Below are 21,104 nucleotides of genomic sequence, written 5' to 3' on the forward strand. Positions count from 1 at the left end.
GGATTAATTTACATAAAGTTGCAGCATTACAACAGAAATGTGGGGCATCTCAGGTGGGGGCAGCTAGCATGGGCCAGGAAGGAATTTACCCAGGGAAGAACAAAGGAGGTAGAAGTTTATTGAATACACAGCAAGGGAGCAGGGGCGAGATCCCAGAGGAGGGACTGTCTGTCATGAGGTGGTGGTGGTGGTGGTGGGGCTATAGTTATAGAGCAGAGTGATGGAGTGTGGGGACATGTGGAATTTCCCCCTTTTTGGCAGTGTTAGGAACTGTGGCCAATTTTAAGTAGATAGTTAGGGCTTAAAGCTTAACGAGCCTGTTTGCATCCAGCTCCGTGTTCGCTGGGGGCCCTTTTGCCTTGTTCAAGTTTCCATAGCTCAAGCCTGTTGCCTAAAAGCAGGCTCTACAAGAAACATAAGAAATGCTCAGTAAATATTAGCCATGATTTTTATTGTCATCATTGCAAAGGGCCTCCTAGGAAGACTGGCAGAAGTCAGCAAAGGGTAAACATTCTTACCAGAATCAGCTCTTCTGAATCTGTCTGTAGTGCCCAGCTGAGAGAGAAAAATACAATTTCATGTTGCCCCTTCCTTTCCAAATCCAAACCTGTTGTTTGTAGATCCTTTCTCTCCCAGGGGTAACCATTGCCTTTCTGCTTGTCTTGTTTTGTTTAACTGGTCTTGGCTTTCTGCCTGTCTGGAATTTGGGGTTGTTGGTTCTTTCTTTTAGCTGTCCTTGAGACTGACTCTAGCTTTGGGGAAGGTAATATCCATTGCCCCCTCATTGAGGACCATCTTTTATCCAAGGGGGGTTATTCAGTACTGCCAGAAATACTTCATGTTTATTTATTTTTGAGAGAGAGAGAGCAAGAGGCATGGGGTGCGGGGAGGAGCAGAGGGAGAGGGAGACACAGAATCGGAAGCAGTCTCCAGGCTCCGAGCTGTCAGCACAGAGCCTGACCCAGAGCTCGAACTCACAATACGCGAGATCATGACCTGAGCTGAAGTTGGATGCTTAACCAACTGAGCCACCCAGGCGCTCCTGCCAGAAATATTTAAAATTCAAACTATAAACCAAGAGGGAGAAAAGCAAATTGGGGATAATGTAGTTGGATGCATGGATCAACCCCTACTATCATTTAAGTTGCAATCCAAATTTTTTAAGGAATTGAAAACAGCCGTCCTTATCTGACAGATCTTTTGCAAAATACAAGTCAGCTCTAGAGGCAATTCAAAATTCACCTGTTCCTTTACCAATCCCAAAGCTGCTCCTGTCTATTTCAAAAAGCTTATAAGTTATTGGCCTAAGGAAACAAAAGTCCTTGGCAGACCTTCCATTCTTTCTGTGTTCCTTAAAGTTGTACACATCTTATCATGTCTTTGAAATTTAAGCATAGCCCACAATCAGGTACCTAAGACTAAGGGGAAAAAAGAAAAAAGAAGAGAGGCCTTTTTGAAAATACAAACTACTCTAAGGGCACTTGTGCCCAAACTCTAGCAGGCCTCCTTAATTCCAGACACAGATACAAATCTTAAAGCTCTTCGTCAGCAATACTAGTAACTGTAAGGTTTTTACATCTGTGCGTTTGTGTGTATGTTATGAATGTGACATATTTTCCTACCTCTGGATGGTAGTGCTAAAATTAATTTGTAAAAGAGCTCCATTTGGTTGGTGTGAAGGCAAGCATTTGTAAGGATTGGACATTCTAGAACTCCAGAAAAGACAGAAACTAACCCAAATGTTTTCTAGCTTCACGTGATCTGAGGAAATATTTGGTATTAAAGCTAACCCAAGGTTGTTGGTCTATTAAAATAGACATGTCTTTAGAGTTATCAATATTAAATATAAAACTTTTATCCTACTTGAGTTTACTAGCTAAATAAGTACTTGTTATCACTTAGAGCGTTTGTAAACAAAAGCATAATAGCTTGGGAGAATGAATAAGTTCTCCTCATGTCTCATAGTTTTTGTGGTTAATCTTTTTTTTCTGTTTATTTTATTTTGAGAGGGAACGAGCATGAGTGGGAGTGGGGCAGAGAGAGAGGGAGAGAGAGAAACCCAAGCAGGCTCCACAGCTGTCAGCATAGAGCCTGATTAGGGGCTCATCCCATGAATCATGAGATCATGACCAGAGCTGAAACCAAGAATTGGACGCTTATTCTACTCAGCCACCCAGATGCCCCTTTGCGGTTAATCTATACATAATTGTTGGGAGCTGTTAAAAAACAAAGTTCAACCAAATAAATTTGAAGATCTAACTAGCTTTTCAGGCAGCAGCCCATCCAGCAAGTAGTGGGGAGCTCCGAGGAGTTGTACAAGATGGAGGGTTTTTATAGAAATGGTGGTGGGGGGGGGGTGGGCAAGAAAGTTATTAGCAAAAGAAAAGGATAGTTCCAGGCAGGAACAGGAGGTCTTGTCATGCAGGTCACTTCAGCTTCCTTTGGGGGATGGAGAGGGCCTAGGTGGTGATTCCTTGGTCCCCATCAGAAAATTCCTGACTGATTCATTAAAACTACATTTCTGGGGCAATTAGATTAGGTTTTAAGCCTCAGTCTACTGAGTTGAGGCCTTACCCCAAGTGATACCATTTTGGGCCTGTGGTTTTCTTTGTAACAGAGCAAATGACTTAGGTATAAATTTGATTTATATATAAATTTAGATATAAATTTGAAATAAGAGCCTGTAGATGCAATTTTTCACAACAGTTCTATATTATGGTGTGTGTACTTACAATTAGTCTCCCCAAATCTTTTTGTAAACTGAAACAAGTTTTGCTAAGTTAAATTTCTTGAGTATCTAGATTATTTCCAAATGAGATAAAATACTGGAACATTAATTATTAAATCTAGGTTTATCTGCTTTGGCTTCCTTATTACAGAGAAACTAAAAATAAACTTGGGTCTGTTAATAAGCATGTTTGTGCTTCATTGGAAGGCTGTACGTTGAAAAAGCACATCATGGTGTCTGTTGTCAATCGGATGGGGGCCCCCAAATGTGGAACGAATGATTAGGTGGAAGCTGATGGAAAGGGCCATGATCGAGAATTCACCTGAGGCAAACAAACAAACAAAACAAACAAAAAAAGAGTTCACCTGAGGCAGAACAAAGGTACAAGTTTATTGAATACACTTCAAGGGGGTAGCAGGAAGCTGAGGAGAGATTGTCTGCAATGAAGCAGTGGGCTGGGGCTGTTTTTATTTATTTATTTTTTATTTTTATTTTTATTATTTTATTTTATTTTATTTTTTTTGCTGGGGCTGTTTTTAAAGGGGGAAGAGGAAGAGGTGTGGCGACATGGAATTTTCCCTTTTTCCCTTTTTTGGTACCTGTGCCTGGTTGTAAGTAGCTTATTGGTCAGTTAGGGCTTATGGATATTTCGAGGTGGGTCACCTGATGGGCCTGTCTGTATTCAGCCAGGTGGTCGCTGGGGACCCTTTTGTCTTGCTCTCTCATTCCTGAAAGTGGCCTCTAGGGGCACTTGGGTGGCTCAGTTGGTTAAGCGTCTGACTTTGGCTCAGGTCATGATCTCATGGTTTGTGAGTTCAAGCCCCGTATGGGCCTCTCTGTTGTCAGCACGGAGCCCATTTTGGATCCTCTGTCCCCTCTCTCTCTGCCCCTGCCCTGCTCATTTTCTCTCTCTCAAAAATAAATAAACATAAACATAATAATAATAATAATAATAATAATAATATAATAAAAGGGGCCTCTACTCCCATGTGTCTAGAAATTTAAAAATGTATTGATAAATTTACATATCTAAAGAACACTGGTGTAACAGTTCATAATTGCTTACTGCTTAGTTTTTACTTTGTTAACGTTTCTAAAGGTTAAAAATTTGAGTTCATATATATAATTAAAGTTACTAAAATTAATAAGAGAACATCTCCATATGCCAGGAATGTAGGATGTGTTTTCAGTAACAGAAGGTATAAGAAATAGAAATCTATTTTTTTTGTTGAGGGAAAAGAAAATAATTTTGTCCTAAGGTGAAGCTCATTGTTTAAAGAAGAAAAACATAGCACAAAATCAAAATGTAAAAAATAATAGTAACGATAAAGTTGTAGAAGGTTTGTGGAAAAGGAGTCCTTGAAAAGGAATTTTTAATGTGTGGTCAACCTGGCTAACATTAAAATTAATTTATTTACAAATAAGTTTTATTTATTTAAAAAAATTTTTTTAACGTTTATTTATTTTTGAGACAAAGAGAGACAGAGCATGAACAGGGGAGGGGCAGAGAGAGAGGGAGACACAGAATCTGAAACAGGCTCCAGGCTCTGAGCTGTCAGCACAGAGCCCGACCCGGGGCTCGAACTCACGGACCATGAGATCATGACCTGAGCCGAAGTTGGACGCTTAACCGACTGAGCCACCCAGGCGCCCCTACAAATAAGTTTTAATATCAAAACTAAGTTGGTGCAAAATTAGAATTTGGGGTTCTGTCTGTTAAAAAGACAAAGTTTTTCTTTTCTCCCCCTGGACTTTTGGTCTGCTTAAGTCTTTTTAAGCTGGAACATTCCTAACAGATTTGCTAATAAACTAATTGGACTTATCTGATACGTCACATTACATGAGAAGCATTGTCAAATAAGCAGTAATACTAAGCCTTCTTTATGTTGCATTGTAAAATTGTGGCAAGTGGATGAGGTCCATTGTTCTTCTGGAGAAAAACAAGAAGGCCCCTCATTGCCAGGCTTTTGCCACCTTGACATCCTTACAACATGGCAGCGGTCTGCTCCTGACGTAGGAAAATGAAGGCGGGCAGACAGTGGCTGTAGACAAAATGAACAGTCGGAATTATGGGAAACCCAAGAAGGCCGCTTGGTTCTCCCTGGCTCCTTGACCAGCCCCATGTTTCAGCTTTTGCGTTCTTTCACCCACCATAGTACATTTAAGATGACTCCAATTACACACAGACGTTGGTGGAGAGACATCTATAAAGCTGCAAAAGTCTGAAATAAAACAAAACAAAACGACACCGTTTTCATTCCCAGAGACCCCAGACCTCCCTCTCTCTAGACCCTTTGCGCACCTGTACCTTGGAATCATTCGACGGCCAGTCGGTATGGGTTATCAGTATGCCCCTTCAGAAAAGGACCAAAGAGGATGATAGACTTGAAGTATGTAAACCTCGAGTGTGTGACTATCACAGAGAAAAAGCACAAACATCGGACCTGTGAATGCGCACAGAGGGTCAACAGAAGGTTCGAGAACTACAGAGCACAGCTGACGGTGCAAATTCCTTAAATTTTGAGCACAACTCTGTTAAGCTGAGGGTCTGATCAAGAAGGGGGAATTGTAGGGGTGCCTGGGTGGCTCAGTTGATTAAGTGTCCGACTTCGGCTCAGGTTACAATCTCACCGTCCGTGAGTTCGAGCCCCGCGTCCGGCTCTGGGCTGATGGCTCAGAGCCTGGAGCCTGCTTCTGATTCTGTGTCTCCCTCTTTCTCTGCCCCTCCCCTCTGCCCCTCCCCCGTTCATGCTCTGTCTCTCTCTGTCTCAAAAATAAATACACGTTAAAAAAAAAATTTAAAAAAAAAAAAAAAAAAGAAGGGGGAATTGTTAACAAGAAAACCACAGCCCCACAATGGCTTCACTTAGGTTAAGGTTTCGAGTCAGTAAACCAAGACTTACTCCTTAACCTGACTGCAGTTTCAACCCCCCAGGAATGTAATTTTTAACCAGGCAACGTGGAATTTGCTGGTCAGTAGCAGCAAATTGCTGGATAGACCCCTTGCCTAAACAGGCGCACCCTTGCCTAAACAGCACGTTCCTTGCTAATAAAGTCCTTCCCTTCACTTCCCTCCCCTCCCCTCCCCTCCCCTGCCTTCCCCTCCCTGTTCGTTCTCTCTCTCTCTCTCTCTCTCTCTCTCTCTCTCTCTCTCTCTCTCATCTTTTCCCTGCCTTTAAACCTTTCCTTTTGTTTAGCACAGTGGAGGTCCCCTCTACTTGCTAGATGTGATGTTGCCTGATTTATGAATCATTTAATAAAGTCGATTAGATCTTCCAGTTCACTCAGTTAAATTTTGCTCTTTAACACATGCGTGGGGTGGACTGGAGCCAAGAGGGGATGTGAAGGGCCAAGCAGGGGTGACAGCGTAAGACGTACGCAGGGTGCACGCTGTGGGTGTGGTGAGGGATGTGTGAGTGCCCAGACCCTTCACGTGACAGAGATGCTGTTGGCCACTGGGCCCCATGCTCCCTTTCAGCTTTATTATCCAGCACTGCCCCCCGCCCCCCGCCCCTACACACCACAGGCACTTGTCCTGCCGTCCATGCCCCAGAAGCATGGAGAACTTTCTTCTCTGCTGGGCATTTCTGTTCAGCTTTAAAAATAATGGTAACGTTACTTATCTACTTTGTGAGCCTACTATGGTTTTTGCATTCTGAATCCTTAATATGACAGGTTGATTAAAGCTTTACAAAAATAGCAGTTAATATTTGCACTGGGGTTACTTATCCATTTAAAATTTAAAACTTAATTATATAAGAGTTTACCTGTTCCATTATGGATGCAATACATGTTCCTCATGGTGGATTTAGAAAATACCAGCAAAGTTGAGGAAAGAAATCACCCCGTGTCACTGTTTAAAAATTTTATTCTGGAGGCACCCGGGTGGCTCAGTTGGTTAAGAGTCTGACTCTTGATCTTGGGTCAGTTCATGATTTCATGGTGTGTGGGATCGAGCCCCACGTTGGGCTCTGTGCTGACAGTGTGGATTCTGCTTGGGATTCTCTCTCTGTCTACCCCTGCCCCACTCTCTCTCTCATAAAAAATTTTTTTTTAAATTCTGGGGTTTTTTTGTTTAATGTAGCCATAATTTGTGTGTGTGTGTGTGTGTGTGTGTGTGTGTGTATATATGTAATATGTACATATAATCATTCATAATATATGCATGTATAATATATATCATACAGATATATATTGTATATCATATATGTATGCAGATATATATCATACATATATGATAAATATATGCAGAAGTATGTATCATACACATTTCCAGAGACCTCCAGCCTTTTCAAAGGTCATTCTGATGGCTTCATAGCATTACGTTGTAGAAATAAATAAGCACCATTTTAGAGTATTTGACACTGGGACTACATCCAGTTTTGTTGTAAATAATATTATAATATATATCTTTGTATGCAGAGTCACTTTCAAATCAAGTTTTCTGTAAGGTAGATTGCTAAAGTGGAATTATTGACTCGTGGGAAACAGACATATTCTTTAACATCTTGACTAATGGCTTGCTTTCTTTTTAATGTTTTTAAAATTGTTGTCTTAATGTTTATTTATTTTTTGAGAGAGAGAGAGAGACAGAGTGCAAGTTGGGGAGGGGCGGAGAGAGAGGGAGGCACAGAATCCGAAGCAGGCTCCAGGTTCCGAGCTGTCAGCACAGAGCCCAACGCGGGGCTTGAACCCACGGAGTGTAAGATCATGACCTGACCTGAAGTCAGACGCTTAACCGACTGAGCCACCCAGGCACTCTTTGACTAATGGCTTTCAAAAGTGTTCTTCCCTCATTGCCACCTCATGTCATGTGAGAGAGATCCGGGCTCTGGGCCCTTGCCAGAACTGGGCGGGCCACTCAGTCTTAATAGGCTGCTCTTTTCCATTAAGGTAATTTGGCCCAGGACATCATTCACGTTTCCTGCATTTTAACTATATTGAGTGACTGTTCTGTGAGTGTGTGAGTTATTTATGACCTGTAGGAGAAAAAACCAAATAATCAGAGGTCCTTGTCATTTATTCAGGTTTCCACGTCCCGGAGGCTTTGATGAGGACGTTACCGACAGCCGCCAACACCACCTCGGCACGTCCTGTGCTACCCAGCCCTTGACCGTCTTCACCCTGGAGCCGAATCTCTTTGTAACTTTTTGAAGTTACGCATGCTCCACGTTAATGCAGGAAAAGTATTAGAGGTGATTCAGCAATAAGGAGGTATATAGATTGGACGTAATGAGGACTCTTTAAATAAATAAAATTGTCTATGAAATTATTTCGAATGTTCCTCTAGCGATGACACTTTTCAACCCCTGACGTTACTATTGGTGAGTAAAGAAAGTCTAAAGAATCAGTCAAAAAGCCGCAGATTTCTTTTTCCCACGTGTTTACATCCTCTCCCCTGTCATTCGTGTTTTTAGGAGAAATGGGAAACAAGATCATTGTTTTCTGATGTGCCTTATACGTGTTCCCACAAATCCTTGGTGTTGGCCTTCACACGGCGTTTGAATCCTGTCAACTTTTGCTCATGTGTTCTGGACCCCAAATTAGGGAATCGGGTTGTACTTGAGTATGGAAGTTATTTTGTAGATCTTGTTTTCATTTTCGATTAAGCCCTATATAAAAGCAATTTGTCTGTAACCACCAGGTCCACTGCCTGGAATTTTAAGTATGACAAAGAAAACATGGGCTTTTAAAACAAATGGAATGTTGAGAGCAGGCGTGAGGAGCACGAGCGCATTTTTTTAGGTGCAGATAATTTTTAGGTACAAATAATCCGGTGCAAAAAAAAAAAAAAAAAGAAATGAACTATTTTGGTATGACTAAACAAAAATCCTCACTGAAGTAATGTGTGGATGCGTTAACCCACTTACAGTGTTGGGGTTTATTATTAATAAATGTGAATCTCAGTTGTACTTTCCCTTTGGTATTTCTGAGTCTGCTTCCATGGCTTTTTTCATTTTATATTAGAATTTCAGTCACTGTCATGCATTTTTCTTGACCCTTTTCTGAGTAGCGTGGCAGAGAGCTTCCTTGCAAAGGAATGAGCGGACTCCACGGACGTTTACCTCCTGGGGTTGGTGGGGGTCGGGGTGCATCGTGAATGACACGATCCACCTGAGGCATGACGGCCAGTGACGGCGAGGAGACTGGCCAGTGGCCAGTGAAGAGCAGCTCTTCCTTGGCTGGGTTCTGGGACTGAAATGAACCTCCATTCCCAGCACCCTGTGAGGAGAAAGGGTTAAGTTAGCTCTGTCCCCGGCTAAGGTTTGGAAATGATGACGTTGAAAAATCATGCCAACTGTAAAGTCGGCCATTGAAATGGAGAAGCAGATTTTTCCTTTTAAAGTTCTGGAGAGGGGCGCCTAGGTGGCTCAGTCGGTGAAGTGACTTTGGCTCAGGTCATGATCTCGTGGTCTGTGAGTTCAAGCCCCGCGTTGGGCTCTATGCTGACAGCTCAGAGCCTGGAGCCTGCTTTGGATTCTGTGCCTCCCTCTCTCTCTCTGCCCCTCCCCCACTCATGCTCTGTCTCTCTCTCTCTCTCTCTCTCTCTCTCTCTGTCAAAAATAAGTAAACATTAAAAAAAAATTTTTTTTTTAAAGTTCTGAAGAGAAAAAATTTCAAAAAGAGAGGTGCTTGGTTGGCTCAGTCAGAAGAACGTGTGACTCTTGATCTTGAGGTCGTGAGTTCAGGCCCTACATTGGGTGTGGAGATTATTTAAATGAATAAATAAATACAAATTAAAAAAAAATTATGTTTATTTTTGAGAGAAAGAGCATGGGCAGGGGAGGGGCGAGAGGGAGGGAGACCCAGAATCCCAAGCAGGCTCCAGGCTCCAAGCTGTCAGCACAGAGCCTGATGCAGAGCTCTAACCCATGAACTGTGAGATCATGACCCGAGCTGAAGTCGGATGTTTAACCAACTGAGCCACCTAGGTGCCCCAATAAATACAAATTTAAAAAATAAATTTCTGAATAGAAATCAGGGAGAGGGGGATAAACAGAAATACACAAAATTAGTGCCCATGAGCTCTCTCGTCTGTGGAGAACGTGGAGGATAGGGGTGAGTCCTGTGTCATGCCGGGGAGTGTTGCCCTTCACTCTATTCTCATGGCACACTTCACCCTCAGTCAACATTTCTTCATAGGAAGCTAGATTTACCGAATCCCCTTCTTCTTCCAGCTCGTTCCTAGAAGGAGCAAGGTCATTGATGTACCGTTAACAGTTGAAGCAATTCTGACCTCTGTACTCTGAACACAGTTCCTGGCTTTCACTGGAGTCAGGGAGGGAGAGGGTGACTTGGGATTGGAAGAGAGACTAGGACACATTTAATCTGTTTAGGCCTAAATAACTATGGTGAAGAACAACGTTCAAGGACCGATCTTCCCAGAGCACTAAAGGGCCCCCAGTGTGTATTGTCGGCTGGGAAAAAGGATTCGCTGTGCTTTGGGGACTCTCCCTTTATCGATTTAAGATAATCTCCATTCGTGTGGACAATTCTCTCTCCTTCTCTCTCTCTCTCTTTTTTTTTTTTTTTTAACGTTTACTTATTTTTGAGAGAGCACTAGCAGGGGAGGGGCAGAGAGGGGATGACAGGATCCGAAGCAGGCTCTGCATTGTCAGCACAGAGCCCGACGCGGGGCTCAAACGCACAAACCGTGAGATCGTGACCTGAGCGGAGGTTGGACGCTTAACTGACTGAGCCACCCAGGCGCTTCTTTCCTCTTCACTTCTCTTTTCTTTTTTTCCCCCTAATCTTTGACGATTCTGGTGGATCTTGAATTGTACCGTCCTAACCCGACAGTGCCTCTCTCCTTGACCAAACTAGTCAGGTTCCTCTGAAGCCCCTTCTCCACTAGGCCTCAACCTTGACCCTGGCCAGGCCTGCATAGCCCAGTTTAGCAAGAATCCTGCTAAATCAGTTGAGAGAGCATCCTCACCCTTGATCTCTGATCACTTTCGTTATTGGATTGAGTTCCTCATCCACCATTGCTGTGGAAGACCTCGGCCTGCCTTCAGCAAGAATCCTGCGAACTCGGTTTATCAAGAATCCTCCTACCCTTGATGGTCCCTGTTAAGTAATTTTCCATCCACTGATCCCCACTTTCTGCATGTTGGCTGTAAATCCCCACTTGTCTTTGCTGTGTTCAGAGTTGAGACCTATTGTAATATCTCTATTGCAATCGCCTTATTTTAAAAAAAATTTTTATGTTTATTCATTTTTGAAAGACAGAGACAGAGCACAAGCAGGGGTGGGGTGGAGAGAGAGGGGGACACAGAATCTGAGGCAGGGCCCAGGCTCTGAGCTGTCCGCGCAGAGCCCTACGCAGGGCTCGAGCTCACGAACTGCGAGATCATGACCTGAGTCGAAGTCGGATGCTCAATTGACTGAGCCACCCAGGTGCCCCCTTTTTGTTTTCATGTCTTAATTTTTTTTATGTTTTAATTTTTTATGTTTATTCATTTTTGAAAGAGAGAGAGCACAAATGGGTGGGGCGGAGAGAGGGGGTAATTGCCTTATTTTTTTTAATTGACGTACAACATTGTATATAAGGTGTGCAGCATAATGATGTGTGTGTGTATTATGAAATGATCACAGTTAAGTCTAGTTAACACCCATTACCTCACAGAGTTACAAGTTCTTTTCTGGTGTTGAGAACTTTTAAGATTTAATCTCTCAACAACTTTTACCTTCACAGCACAGCATTGTTAACTATAGTCGATAGATGGTATGTTACGTCCCCAGAAACCCATTTATCTTACGACAGGAAGGTTCGGTCTTTTGACACCTGCACTTACTCTGCCCACCTCCCCACCTCCTGCCTTTGGCAAACCAGTCTTTCCTCAGTATCAGTGCGTTGTGTATGTTTTTGTTTTGTTTTAGGTTCCACATGTACATGAGATCATTTGGTATTTGTCATTCTCTGACTTATTTCACTTAGCGTAATATCCTCAAGGTCTATGCACTTTGTCCTGAATGGCATGATTTCATTTGTTTTTAATAAGGCTGAATAATATTCCACTGTATACACGCACCGCATTTTCTGTATCTGTTCATCTGTCCAGTGGATCTTTATGTTGTTTCCATGTCCTGGCTATTGGAAATAATGCTGCAGTGAACATGTGGGTGCATAAATCTTTTCCAATTCATGTTTTCACTCTCTTTGGATAAATACCCAGAAGTGGAATTGCTGGAATCTATGGCGGTTCTGTTTTTATTTATTATTATTAGTTAATTCTTTTTTTAAATGTTTATTTTTGAGAGACAGAGTGTGAGAGGGGGAGGGGCAGAGAGAGAGGGAGACACAGAATCCGAAGCAGGCTCCAGGCTCCGAGCTGTCAGCACAGAGCCCGACATAGGGCTTGAACTCACGAACTGTGAGATCGTGACCTGTGCTGAAGTCAGATGCTTAACTGACTGAGCCACCCAGGCGCCCTGGCAGCTCTGTTTTTAAATTTTAAGGATCCTCCATACTGTTTTCCATAGTGGCTGCACCAATTTGCATTGCCACCAACAGTGTACAAGTCTTCCCTCTTCTCCACAGCCTCCCCAACACTTACCTCTTTTTGATAATAGCCATTCCAACACATGTGAGGTGATACCTCACTGTGGTTCTGATTTCCATTTCCCTCCTGAGTGATGTCAAGTACCTGTACCTGTTTGCGATTGTATGTCTTATGTGGAAAATGTCTGTTAAGTTTTCATTTCTTAAAAGATTTCATTTTTTAATTTTTATTAAACATTTTTTGATGTTTATTTTGAGAGAGAGAGAGAAAGAGCAGGCGCGCAAGTGGGGGAGGGGCGGAGAGAGAGGGAGACACAGAATCCAAAGCAGGCTCCAGGTTACGAGCTGTCAGCACAGAGCCCCACGTGGGGTTCGAACTCATAAACCTAGAGATCATGACCTGAGCCAAAGTCAGTAGTTTGATTGAGCCACCCAGGCGCCCCTTTAAAATTTTATTTTTAGGGGTGCCTGGGTGGCTCAGTCAGTGGAGCCTCGGACTTCGGCTCAGGTCATGATCTCGTGGTCTGAGTTCGAGCCCCGCGTCAGGCTCTGTGCTGACAGCTTGGAGCCTGCAGCCTGCTTTGGATTCTGTGTCTCCCTCGCTGCCCCTCCCCCGCTCATGCTATGTCTCTCTCTCTCTGTCAAAAATAAATAAACATTAAAAAAAATGTTTTAAAGGTTTTATTTTTAAGTAATCTCTACACCCAATGTGGGGCTTGAACCCGAGATCGAGTTGCATGCTCTACTGAGCCAGCCAAGTGCCCAATGCTGCTCATATTTAAATTGGATTTTTTTTCTTTGGCAATTTAATTGTAGGAGTTTTTCATAATTTTTGGATATTAACCCCTTATCAGCTACATGACTTGTAAATAATTTTTCCCATTCTGTAGGTTGTCTTTTCATTTTGTTGATGGTTTCTTTTGCCAGACACAAGCATTTTAGGTTGACTAGTCCAACTTGTTTATTTTTCTTTTGCTTTTGGTGTCTTGTCACGTATTTTGGTGATTCTTGTGTCTGATGTAAGGTAGAGGTGCAGTTTCATTCTTTTTCAAGTGTCAGGATAATTAAAAAAACTTTTGTTTAATGTTTATTTATGTTTGAGAGAGAGGTAGAGTATGAGTGGGGAGGGGCAGAGAGAGAGAGAGAGACAGAGACAGAGAGAATCCAAAGCAGGCTCCAGGCTCTGAGCTGTCAGCACAGAGCCCAACGCGGGCCTCGAACTCAGACTGCGAGATCATGACCTGAGCTGAATACGACGCTTAACCGACTGAGCCACCCAGGTGCCCCAGGAGCCTAATACCCTTAAACCACCTTGACCCTGATGACTGACCTTGTGGTTTGAAACATGACCTGATTTGAAAGAGACAAGTGACTGTGGTCAGTGCCTGCAGCGCCAGTTGGACATTCCCTTCTGTCCTGAAGCCTCCGGATCTTGTGCCAGTACCAACCTTCCAAACCGTGGCCCCGGGGAAGGCTGCCGGGAGGAGCGCACCGCGCCCTAAGCCCTGCAGAGGGCGCTCTCCTCCGCCCAGTGCAACTCCGACCTGCGGCTCGGAGAGCCCGGGCGCACCGCCAGCTCCCCGCCAGCCCCTGTTCTCCGGCCTTGCGCGCCTGGTCGCATCCGGCCGCCCTGATTCCGGCTCACGCAAGCTCCCTGGTCCTGCTTGGCAGGCGGGGAGGGTGGTGGAGGTCAGCGGATACTCCGTGCCAGCCCTCCATTATCCCCAAGACAGGGATCTCCCCGCTGCCTGGTTTCTAATTTAGAAATCACGCTTTGTCCTGCAAACTTGGTATCTGACCATTTTACGTTTAATAAAAACCCATAAATACGTAAATAAAGAGGTCACTTGTAGCGGTAGCGGTCGTGGGGGAAGGTGCACCGCCTTGCAGCCGCAGGCGGCGGAAGGCGGAGGAGGCGGTGGGGCGAGGACCTTGCAGCAGCGGGGCCACCCCCTCCCACCGCAGCGCCCCAGGGGCCACCCCTCGGTAGAAGGTCGTGCGATACTGCGAGCGGCCCGGAAGGGGTTCGGGAGCGGCCCTTCCTTTGGGCTCCGGGCCAAGGGCCGCACCAGGCGGCGACCGCTCTCTGGACCGGTGGCGGCTGGGCGTCCGCGGAGGGCCCGCCGGAGCTGTCGCCGCCCGCGCCCGCTCCGCCATGGGCGCCGCCGGCTCGTCGGCCCTGGGCCGCCTCGGCCTCCCCGCGTCGCGCCTCCCCGCGCAGCCCCGGCCCGGCTGGCTCGCGGTGACCGCGCTGGGACTGGCCGCCGTGGCGCTGGGGACCGTCGCCTGGCGCCGCGCGCGGTGCAGGCGGCGCCGGCGGCTGCAGCAGGTGGGCACGGTGGCGCAGCTCTGGATCTACCCGGTCAAGTCCTGCAAGGGGGTGGCGGTGAGCGCGGCGGAGTGCACGGCCCTGGGGCTGCGCTGCGGCCACCTGCGGGACAGGTAGGGCCGAGCCGGGCGGGGCTCCGTGGGGAGGGCTTCGGGCGGGGGCGGGGGCGGTCTGCAGAGTCCGCCAGCAGGTCCTTCCTTCCCTTTCAATGGGGCAAGGACAAAGAGAACGAGGGGCAACTACGTCCCAACAGCCGACCCCAGGGGCCCGAGACCCAGGGCCTAAGTGTCCCGACCCGCTTTCCCGAGACGGCTGCATTTCCACCTCCCACGGGCGCTTTCACGTCTGCGGTCCTGCCGAGCAGTGGTCGGGGCGCCCAGGTGTCTGTCGCGTGCCCGCCAACATCTTCAACCCCATCTAGCAGAGGCGGCGAGCTTCCAGGGATTGGTCCCCGCCACCTTAGTTTCATTAAACTGTCTCTGGAGAACTTGGGGGAAACTTGGGGCGGCGGAGCGCAGCCCTCAAAGGGCGCACCTAGGTGGAGCGCCCCTAAGGACGGCTGTTGAAGCTTAAGCTTCTTGCGGCCGGAGAAGTGCTATTGCCTCTGTTTCCCTAATGCGCGCCGGCACTCTTTTTATGAACAAAGGAACTGGGGTTCCGCGCCACCCAGCGGGGGAGCCAGGACTCTTGTTTTGTTTAGCACGTGGGTGCTTTGTGAAGAGTCGTTTTATTAATGGCCTATCAGGGTAGTCACGATCTGCGTGGATTCCTGGGGTTCAGCGAAGGTTGCAACGGCCCGGAGTGAGCGGCTTTGTTCTCTTCCGGGTCTGGCGGCAGGCCAGCCCGGGGCCTCACTAAGGCTGCGCCTCAAGCTCTTTCCTTCCAGACGAGCCCTCAGCTCCTGCAAGTAACCCAGAACTGGGCAGGGGGGACGGCCGTGGCCCGCCCCCGCCCCTCCCCCCGCCTTGCAGCAGAGAGGCGGAGGGCCATTCACGACATTTGTGAGTGGTGAGCTCTGCATCTTTGCTTCTGGAAGCAAGGCGAGAATCCTAGATATTTCATGGTTTGTACAGAGGTCACCAACTCCGAAAGACGGTCCAATGTATTGAATTTGTTTTGTAGGCCCCAGAGGCAAAGGGTATTGTACTGTACCGATTGAGAGTATTTACTGAGCTCATACGATAATAAATAATTACAAGAGCTGGCATTTGTGGCAGGCGCTATTTTTGTCATCATGGTACCAGCAAGCCTGAAGGAGAAGTGAGGGGCATAGCGGACTCCGTGTGACCAGTGCCAGGGAGCACAGAGAAGGAGCCCCAGAAACTCTCTGGGGTGGCCAGGAGGGTAAAGACCCCGGATTTGGGGGGAAGGTATGCTGGGGGAAAGGCTAGTGCTCTCTGAGGGAATGACCGAAAGGGACTGAAAACGGAGATACAAGTACACCAGCCTTCACTGCAGCATCACCCACAGTAGTCCAAGGGTGAAATCAACCCACATATCCATCAACAGATGACTGGATAAACAACATGTGGTATAGACGCACCACGGAATAGTGTTTAGCCACAAAAAGGAACGAAGTTCTGATCCACACTGCAGCATGGATCTTACAAGCATTATGTTAGGTGAAATAAGCCAGACACAAAAGGGCAAATATTATATGATTCTAATGATATGAAATATCTACAGTAGGCAAATTCATAGAGACAGGATGTGGATTGAAGTTTCCCAGGGGGTCAGGGGAGAGGAGAGAGAAGGGGGAGTTATTGCTTAATGGGTTCAAAGTTTCTATTTGGGGTGACGACAAAGTTTTGGAAATAGATAGTGGTGATGGTTGCATAACATTGTGAAGGTACCCAGGGTCATAGAATTGTGCACCTAAGATAGTTAAGAACACATTAAAAAAAAACAAATCTGTTTTCTGTTGATGGACACTTGGGTTGTTTCCTCCATCTTTCGGCGTTGTGAACATTGCTTCTGTGAACATCACGGTATGCGTATCTGCCCTGTTTTCAATCCTTTTGGATATACGGAGGAGCATGCTAGACATTTGATGTTGCATATATTTTACCACAGTTAAAAACATTTAAAAAGCTGGCCTGCGTGAGGGCACAGGGGGTTGTGAATGGCTGGTGAGCAGCTGGTTATGAAGGGCCTTGCCTGCCTTGCTGAAGATTCAGGGTTTTATCCTGAAAGCAGGAACCATGGAGGGATTTTTCATGGGGGGTATGGGGTGGAATTTTCTAGATTTGTAGTTTAGAAAGATCAGACCGCCATCATCACCTGGAAGAATTATTACACAAAGAAGACTATTCATGTGCTGGGAGCAAGGATCTGGGGCAGGGCAGAGCTCTGACTGGGTCCAGGATGAGGGCTGATCGGCAGTTCAGGGAAGGGCTTCCATTAATCTTATTTTTCTCGTGTAGCTGAAACATCTCAACCATGATGACCCACTGGGGGTGGCGCACAGGAGCTTTAACGCCCTAACGTATTTGCCATCTTTTAATCTTATGTCTGTGGATTCCAAGAGCTCGAGCTCACTTCTATAACTGTAGTCACTCGACCCAGTGAGAAATGATCAAAATGTCAATATATTCAGCTTCCTTGGCAGGTGAGAAATAACCCGAACGAATGGCTCCCCCCCCCGCCCCGCCCCCCCAGAGAGTTTCCCGTTGCTCTGATTTCTCCATGTATCTTTTTTTTCTTGGAAGTACCTCTAGGTCAGGAGTCTTGGGTTAGAAGAAATACCGTCCGTGGTAACAATAGACCTTTGAGCAAATTGCAGCATCCACAGCCCTGAATATTGAAACATTAATGTTTTAAAAGGTGGGGGTGGATTTGGCAAGGTACATGTGGCACCGTATGCTTCTCTGCGGAAGTCCACGCTCTGAGAACAATAGAGCCACAATCTCGTTATTGTGCTTCCTTCCGTGTGCCCTTCAAGTCTTTTTGAGAAATCGTTTCCTGTCGTCTCTCGGGGCACGTTTAATGAAAGTGGTCAGACCTTCTCGCAGTTGAGATGAAAGTATGATGACGTCTTTGATTTCTGTGCCATCAAGGAGCTCTGCAGGTTCTGAAGAGAATATATCCAATATACATTGTATATATCCAATATACATTGGATGCTTGAGTGGTTACCAAACCCTTTGAAATAAAGGGACAGACTCAGCCTTGCTGTGCTGTTGAGTTGATGTTTAGGACAGACAGACAGACACGCACGCACACACACACACACACACACACACACACAGTCACACACACCAGGCTTACGGGGAGGAAATGAAAGAGGACTGTGCATGACCGGAGCTCCCACAGTGACTGGATGCCTTTCACAGCGGGCCACGCATCTCTTGGGTTTTGAACATGGCAGGTTTTGGCTTGTGGTCAACGAGAAGGGGAACATGGTCACTGCTCGGCAGGAACCCCGTCTGGTCCTGATTTCCCTGACTTGTGAGGGCGATGCCCTGACCCTCAGTGCAGCCTACACGAAGGACCTGCTGTTGCCCATCAAGACACCTGCCACAAATGCCGTGTACAAGTGCAGGTAAGGGAAAGGTATGTCGTACTCCTTGCGTGAGTATTTATTCACGCAGTTTTGAGGGAGCGTGAACTAGGAGGAGTCTTGAAAAAAAGACACTGGTGATAATTAACCATTGATTGAGAACATACTGTATGTAGGGCCAAGTCCTCAACATCATGATGATGTAAAACAAAGAGGAACAAGGAAGCAGCTTCAAAAAAAAAATAAAAGGAAGGAAGGAGGAAAGAAAGAAAGAAAGAAAGAAAGAAAGAAAGAAAGTAAGAAAGAAAGAAAGAAGAGAGAAAGAAGGAAAGAAGGAAAAGGGGCAGCTGGGTAGCTCAGTCTGTTAAGCATCTGACTCTTGATTTTGGCTCAGGTTGTGATCTTACGGTTCTTGGGATCGAGCCCCACATCAGGCTCTGTGCTGCTTAGCACAGAGCGTGCTTGGGATTCTCTCTCTCTCTCTCTCTCTCTCTCTCTCTCTCTCTCTCTCCTTCTCTCTCTATTTCTCTCTCTCTCTGCCTCTCCCCTGCTTGTGTGTGCACATGCACTCTCTCCCACTATCTCTCTCAAAACAAGTAAATAAACTTAAAAATAAAAGGAAGCAGCTTCAGAAGTGTGTGTTAATGTGGGGCTGAGAGACAGAGAAGTCCTATGTAGAAGTCCTATGCAGAAAACCATGGGAAAAAAGCGTATTCACATGTCAGCGAGAGAGAAATAAGGATAAAGGACAAAAATGGGGTGGGAGTGACAGTGGAAAATGTCCAGGAAGAGGTGAGATTAGATCTACCATTACCGTAGGACTTGCCCTATTTTGCCTGGAAAGACTGGGAACCTCCCACACCTAGGAAAGAAGTCGCAAATGTTTTTGTGAACTATGAAGTCGCAAATGTTTTGTGAACATTTGGTACTAATGAAAGGAAGTTCTGGACAGAAAAGACACCTACGTCCAGAAGAGTGATCTGAGCCACAGATGCCCAGGGGTCTGCATGTAGTGAGGGCACAGACTCAGCCAGGAGGTCGCTCTGTACAGAGGCTCGTTCCCCAACATTTAGAAGGACTGACAGGAAGCAATTAGTGTAGGAAAACTAGCTTCGCTTCTGAGAGCTCATGTCTAGAGTTGACTTTTTATCCCATTATGGGAAAATTAGAATTGGGTCTAATTCTACTCTTGTCACAGTTGCTGTATGTTGAATTAAAATGCATTGTGGGGCGCCTGGGTGGCTCAGTCGGTTAAGCGTCCGACTTCTGCTCAGGTCATGATCTCGCGGTCCGTGAGTTCGAGCCCCGCGTCGGGCTCTGGGCTGATGGCTCGGAGCCTGGAGCCTGCTTCCGATTCTGTGTCTCCCCCTCTCTCTGTCCCTCCCCTGTTCATGCTCTGTCTCTCTCTGTCTCAAAAATAAATAAACGTTAAAAAAATTAAATTAAAATAAAATAAAATGCATTGTGAATGCATTTTGTTTTTATGTAGTCCAAGCCTATCATAGAAAGTAACATCACAGCAAAAAAATATAGATCCGAGTTAGCTGAAAAGTATCTGAAGATCCCAAGAAGTTTATAAGATGCAATACCAGTATAGTTTCGACACTGTCTTAGAGTTTTAGACCTGATATGTTCTTATTTTAATTTTGATGATTTTTTTTATTATAAACATAATACATATTCATTGTTGAAAATTGCAAAATGCTAAACTAAAAAAACAGGAGTCAACAAAAACCTGTGAGGTAACTATAAATAATATTCCGATGTTTTCTTTCTGTCTTTGTAGCTCATACTTGGAAAGAAACAGTGTAAAAATAATATAAAAATATAAAGATACACGATTAATGTCATATTCTTAAGTTGATATGTTGAGTACCTTTTCATATTATTAAAAATCTTCAAAATAACAGTTTTCATGTTAGCATACTGTTTCATCCTGAGGGTGTCCTAATATGCATTTTAACGTTTTAAAATGAGAGCAGACTCAGATGATATCAGAAATGAAAGAGGAGGCATTACAACTGATACCACAGAAATACGAAGGATCATAAGAGACTGCTATGAAGAAAGCTAACCTGAAATAACTGGACAAGACAAAACAATAAAACAAAACCAGAGTGATTACTACCGTCTACTGAGCACATCTGAAACCTGAGAATTGCTTTGGGGGATTTTGTATAGATTATCCCTGACCCTCAGAAGAAGGTTGTGATTTTATCCCCATTTTACTATTTTTTTGTTTTTGTTTTTGTTTTATTTTTATTATTTTTTAATTTAATTTTTTATTTTTTAAAATTTACATCCAAATGAGTTAGCATATCATGCAATAATGATTTCAGGAGTAGCTGCCTTAGTGCCCCTTCCCCGTGTAGCCCATCTCCCTCCCACCACCCCTCCAGTAACCCTCTGTTTGTTCTCTATATTTGAGTCTCTTAGGTTTTTCCCCCTCCCTGTTTTTATATTATTTTTGTTTCCCTTCCCTTATGTTCATCTGTTTTATCTCTTAAAGTCCTCGTATGAGTGAAGTCAGATGATTTTTGTCTTTCTCTGACTAATTTCACTTAGCATAATTTCACCCTCCAGTTCCATCCATGTAGTTGCAAATGGCAAGATTTCATTCTTTTTGATTGCTGAGAAATACTCCATTGCATATATATACCACATCTCCTTTATCTATTCATCCGTCGATGGACATTTGGGCTCTTTCCATACTTTGGCTATTGTTGATAGTGCTGCTATAAACATGGGGGTGCATGCGTCCCTTCAAAACAGCACACCTGTATCTCTTGGATAAATGCCTAGTAGTGCAATTGCTGGGTCGTAGGGTAGTTCTATTTTTAGGAACCTCCATATTTTTTGAGGAACCTCCATACTGTTTTCCAGAGTGGCTGCACCAGCTTGCATTCCCATATCCCCATTTTATAGATGAAGAAACTAAGGCACAGAGTAAGAAATATCCTCCAAGGTCACTGGGCTAGTCATTTGTGGGAACAGGATTCACACCCAAGTAGGTCTACCTGACTCCTCTTTCAAAAAACGTTGGGCA

At 45.1% G+C, this 21,104-nt stretch overlaps 2 protein-coding genes across 7 annotated transcripts in view; both read left to right on the forward strand.

The window, feature by feature from the left end:
* Nucleotides 1-8,000, forward strand: part of MTARC2 (mitochondrial amidoxime reducing component 2) — a 39,542-nt gene extending 31,542 nt beyond the window's left edge. For all 3 annotated transcript variants that reach the window (XM_058700070.1, XM_058700069.1, XM_058700068.1), the window contains one exon: nt 7,756-8,000. In XM_058700070.1, the coding sequence (XP_058556053.1) occupies nt 7,756-7,779 (24 nt within the window). In that variant the 3' untranslated portion in view covers nt 7,780-8,000. The remainder of the gene's footprint in view (nt 1-7,755) is intronic.
* A 6,086-nt stretch (nt 8,001-14,086) lies between these two features.
* The window catches only part of MTARC1 (mitochondrial amidoxime reducing component 1), a 39,814-nt gene continuing 32,796 nt past the window's right edge, over nt 14,087-21,104 (forward strand). For 2 of the 4 annotated variants that reach the window (XM_058700015.1, XM_058700014.1), the window contains exons 1-2: nt 14,089-14,672; nt 17,927-18,100. In XM_058700015.1, coding sequence (XP_058555998.1) covers nt 14,386-14,672; nt 17,927-18,100 — 461 coding nt within the window. In that variant the 5' untranslated portion in view covers nt 14,089-14,385. Of the gene's footprint in view, nt 14,673-17,926; nt 18,101-21,104 lie in introns of all 4 variants that reach the window. The other 2 variants (XM_058700013.1, XM_058700012.1) reach the window with 2 other exon arrangements.

The sequence above is a fragment of the Neofelis nebulosa genome, chromosome 15 (genome assembly GCF_028018385.1).
Source record: "Neofelis nebulosa isolate mNeoNeb1 chromosome 15, mNeoNeb1.pri, whole genome shotgun sequence".
Taxonomy (NCBI): Eukaryota; Metazoa; Chordata; class Mammalia; order Carnivora; family Felidae; genus Neofelis; species Neofelis nebulosa.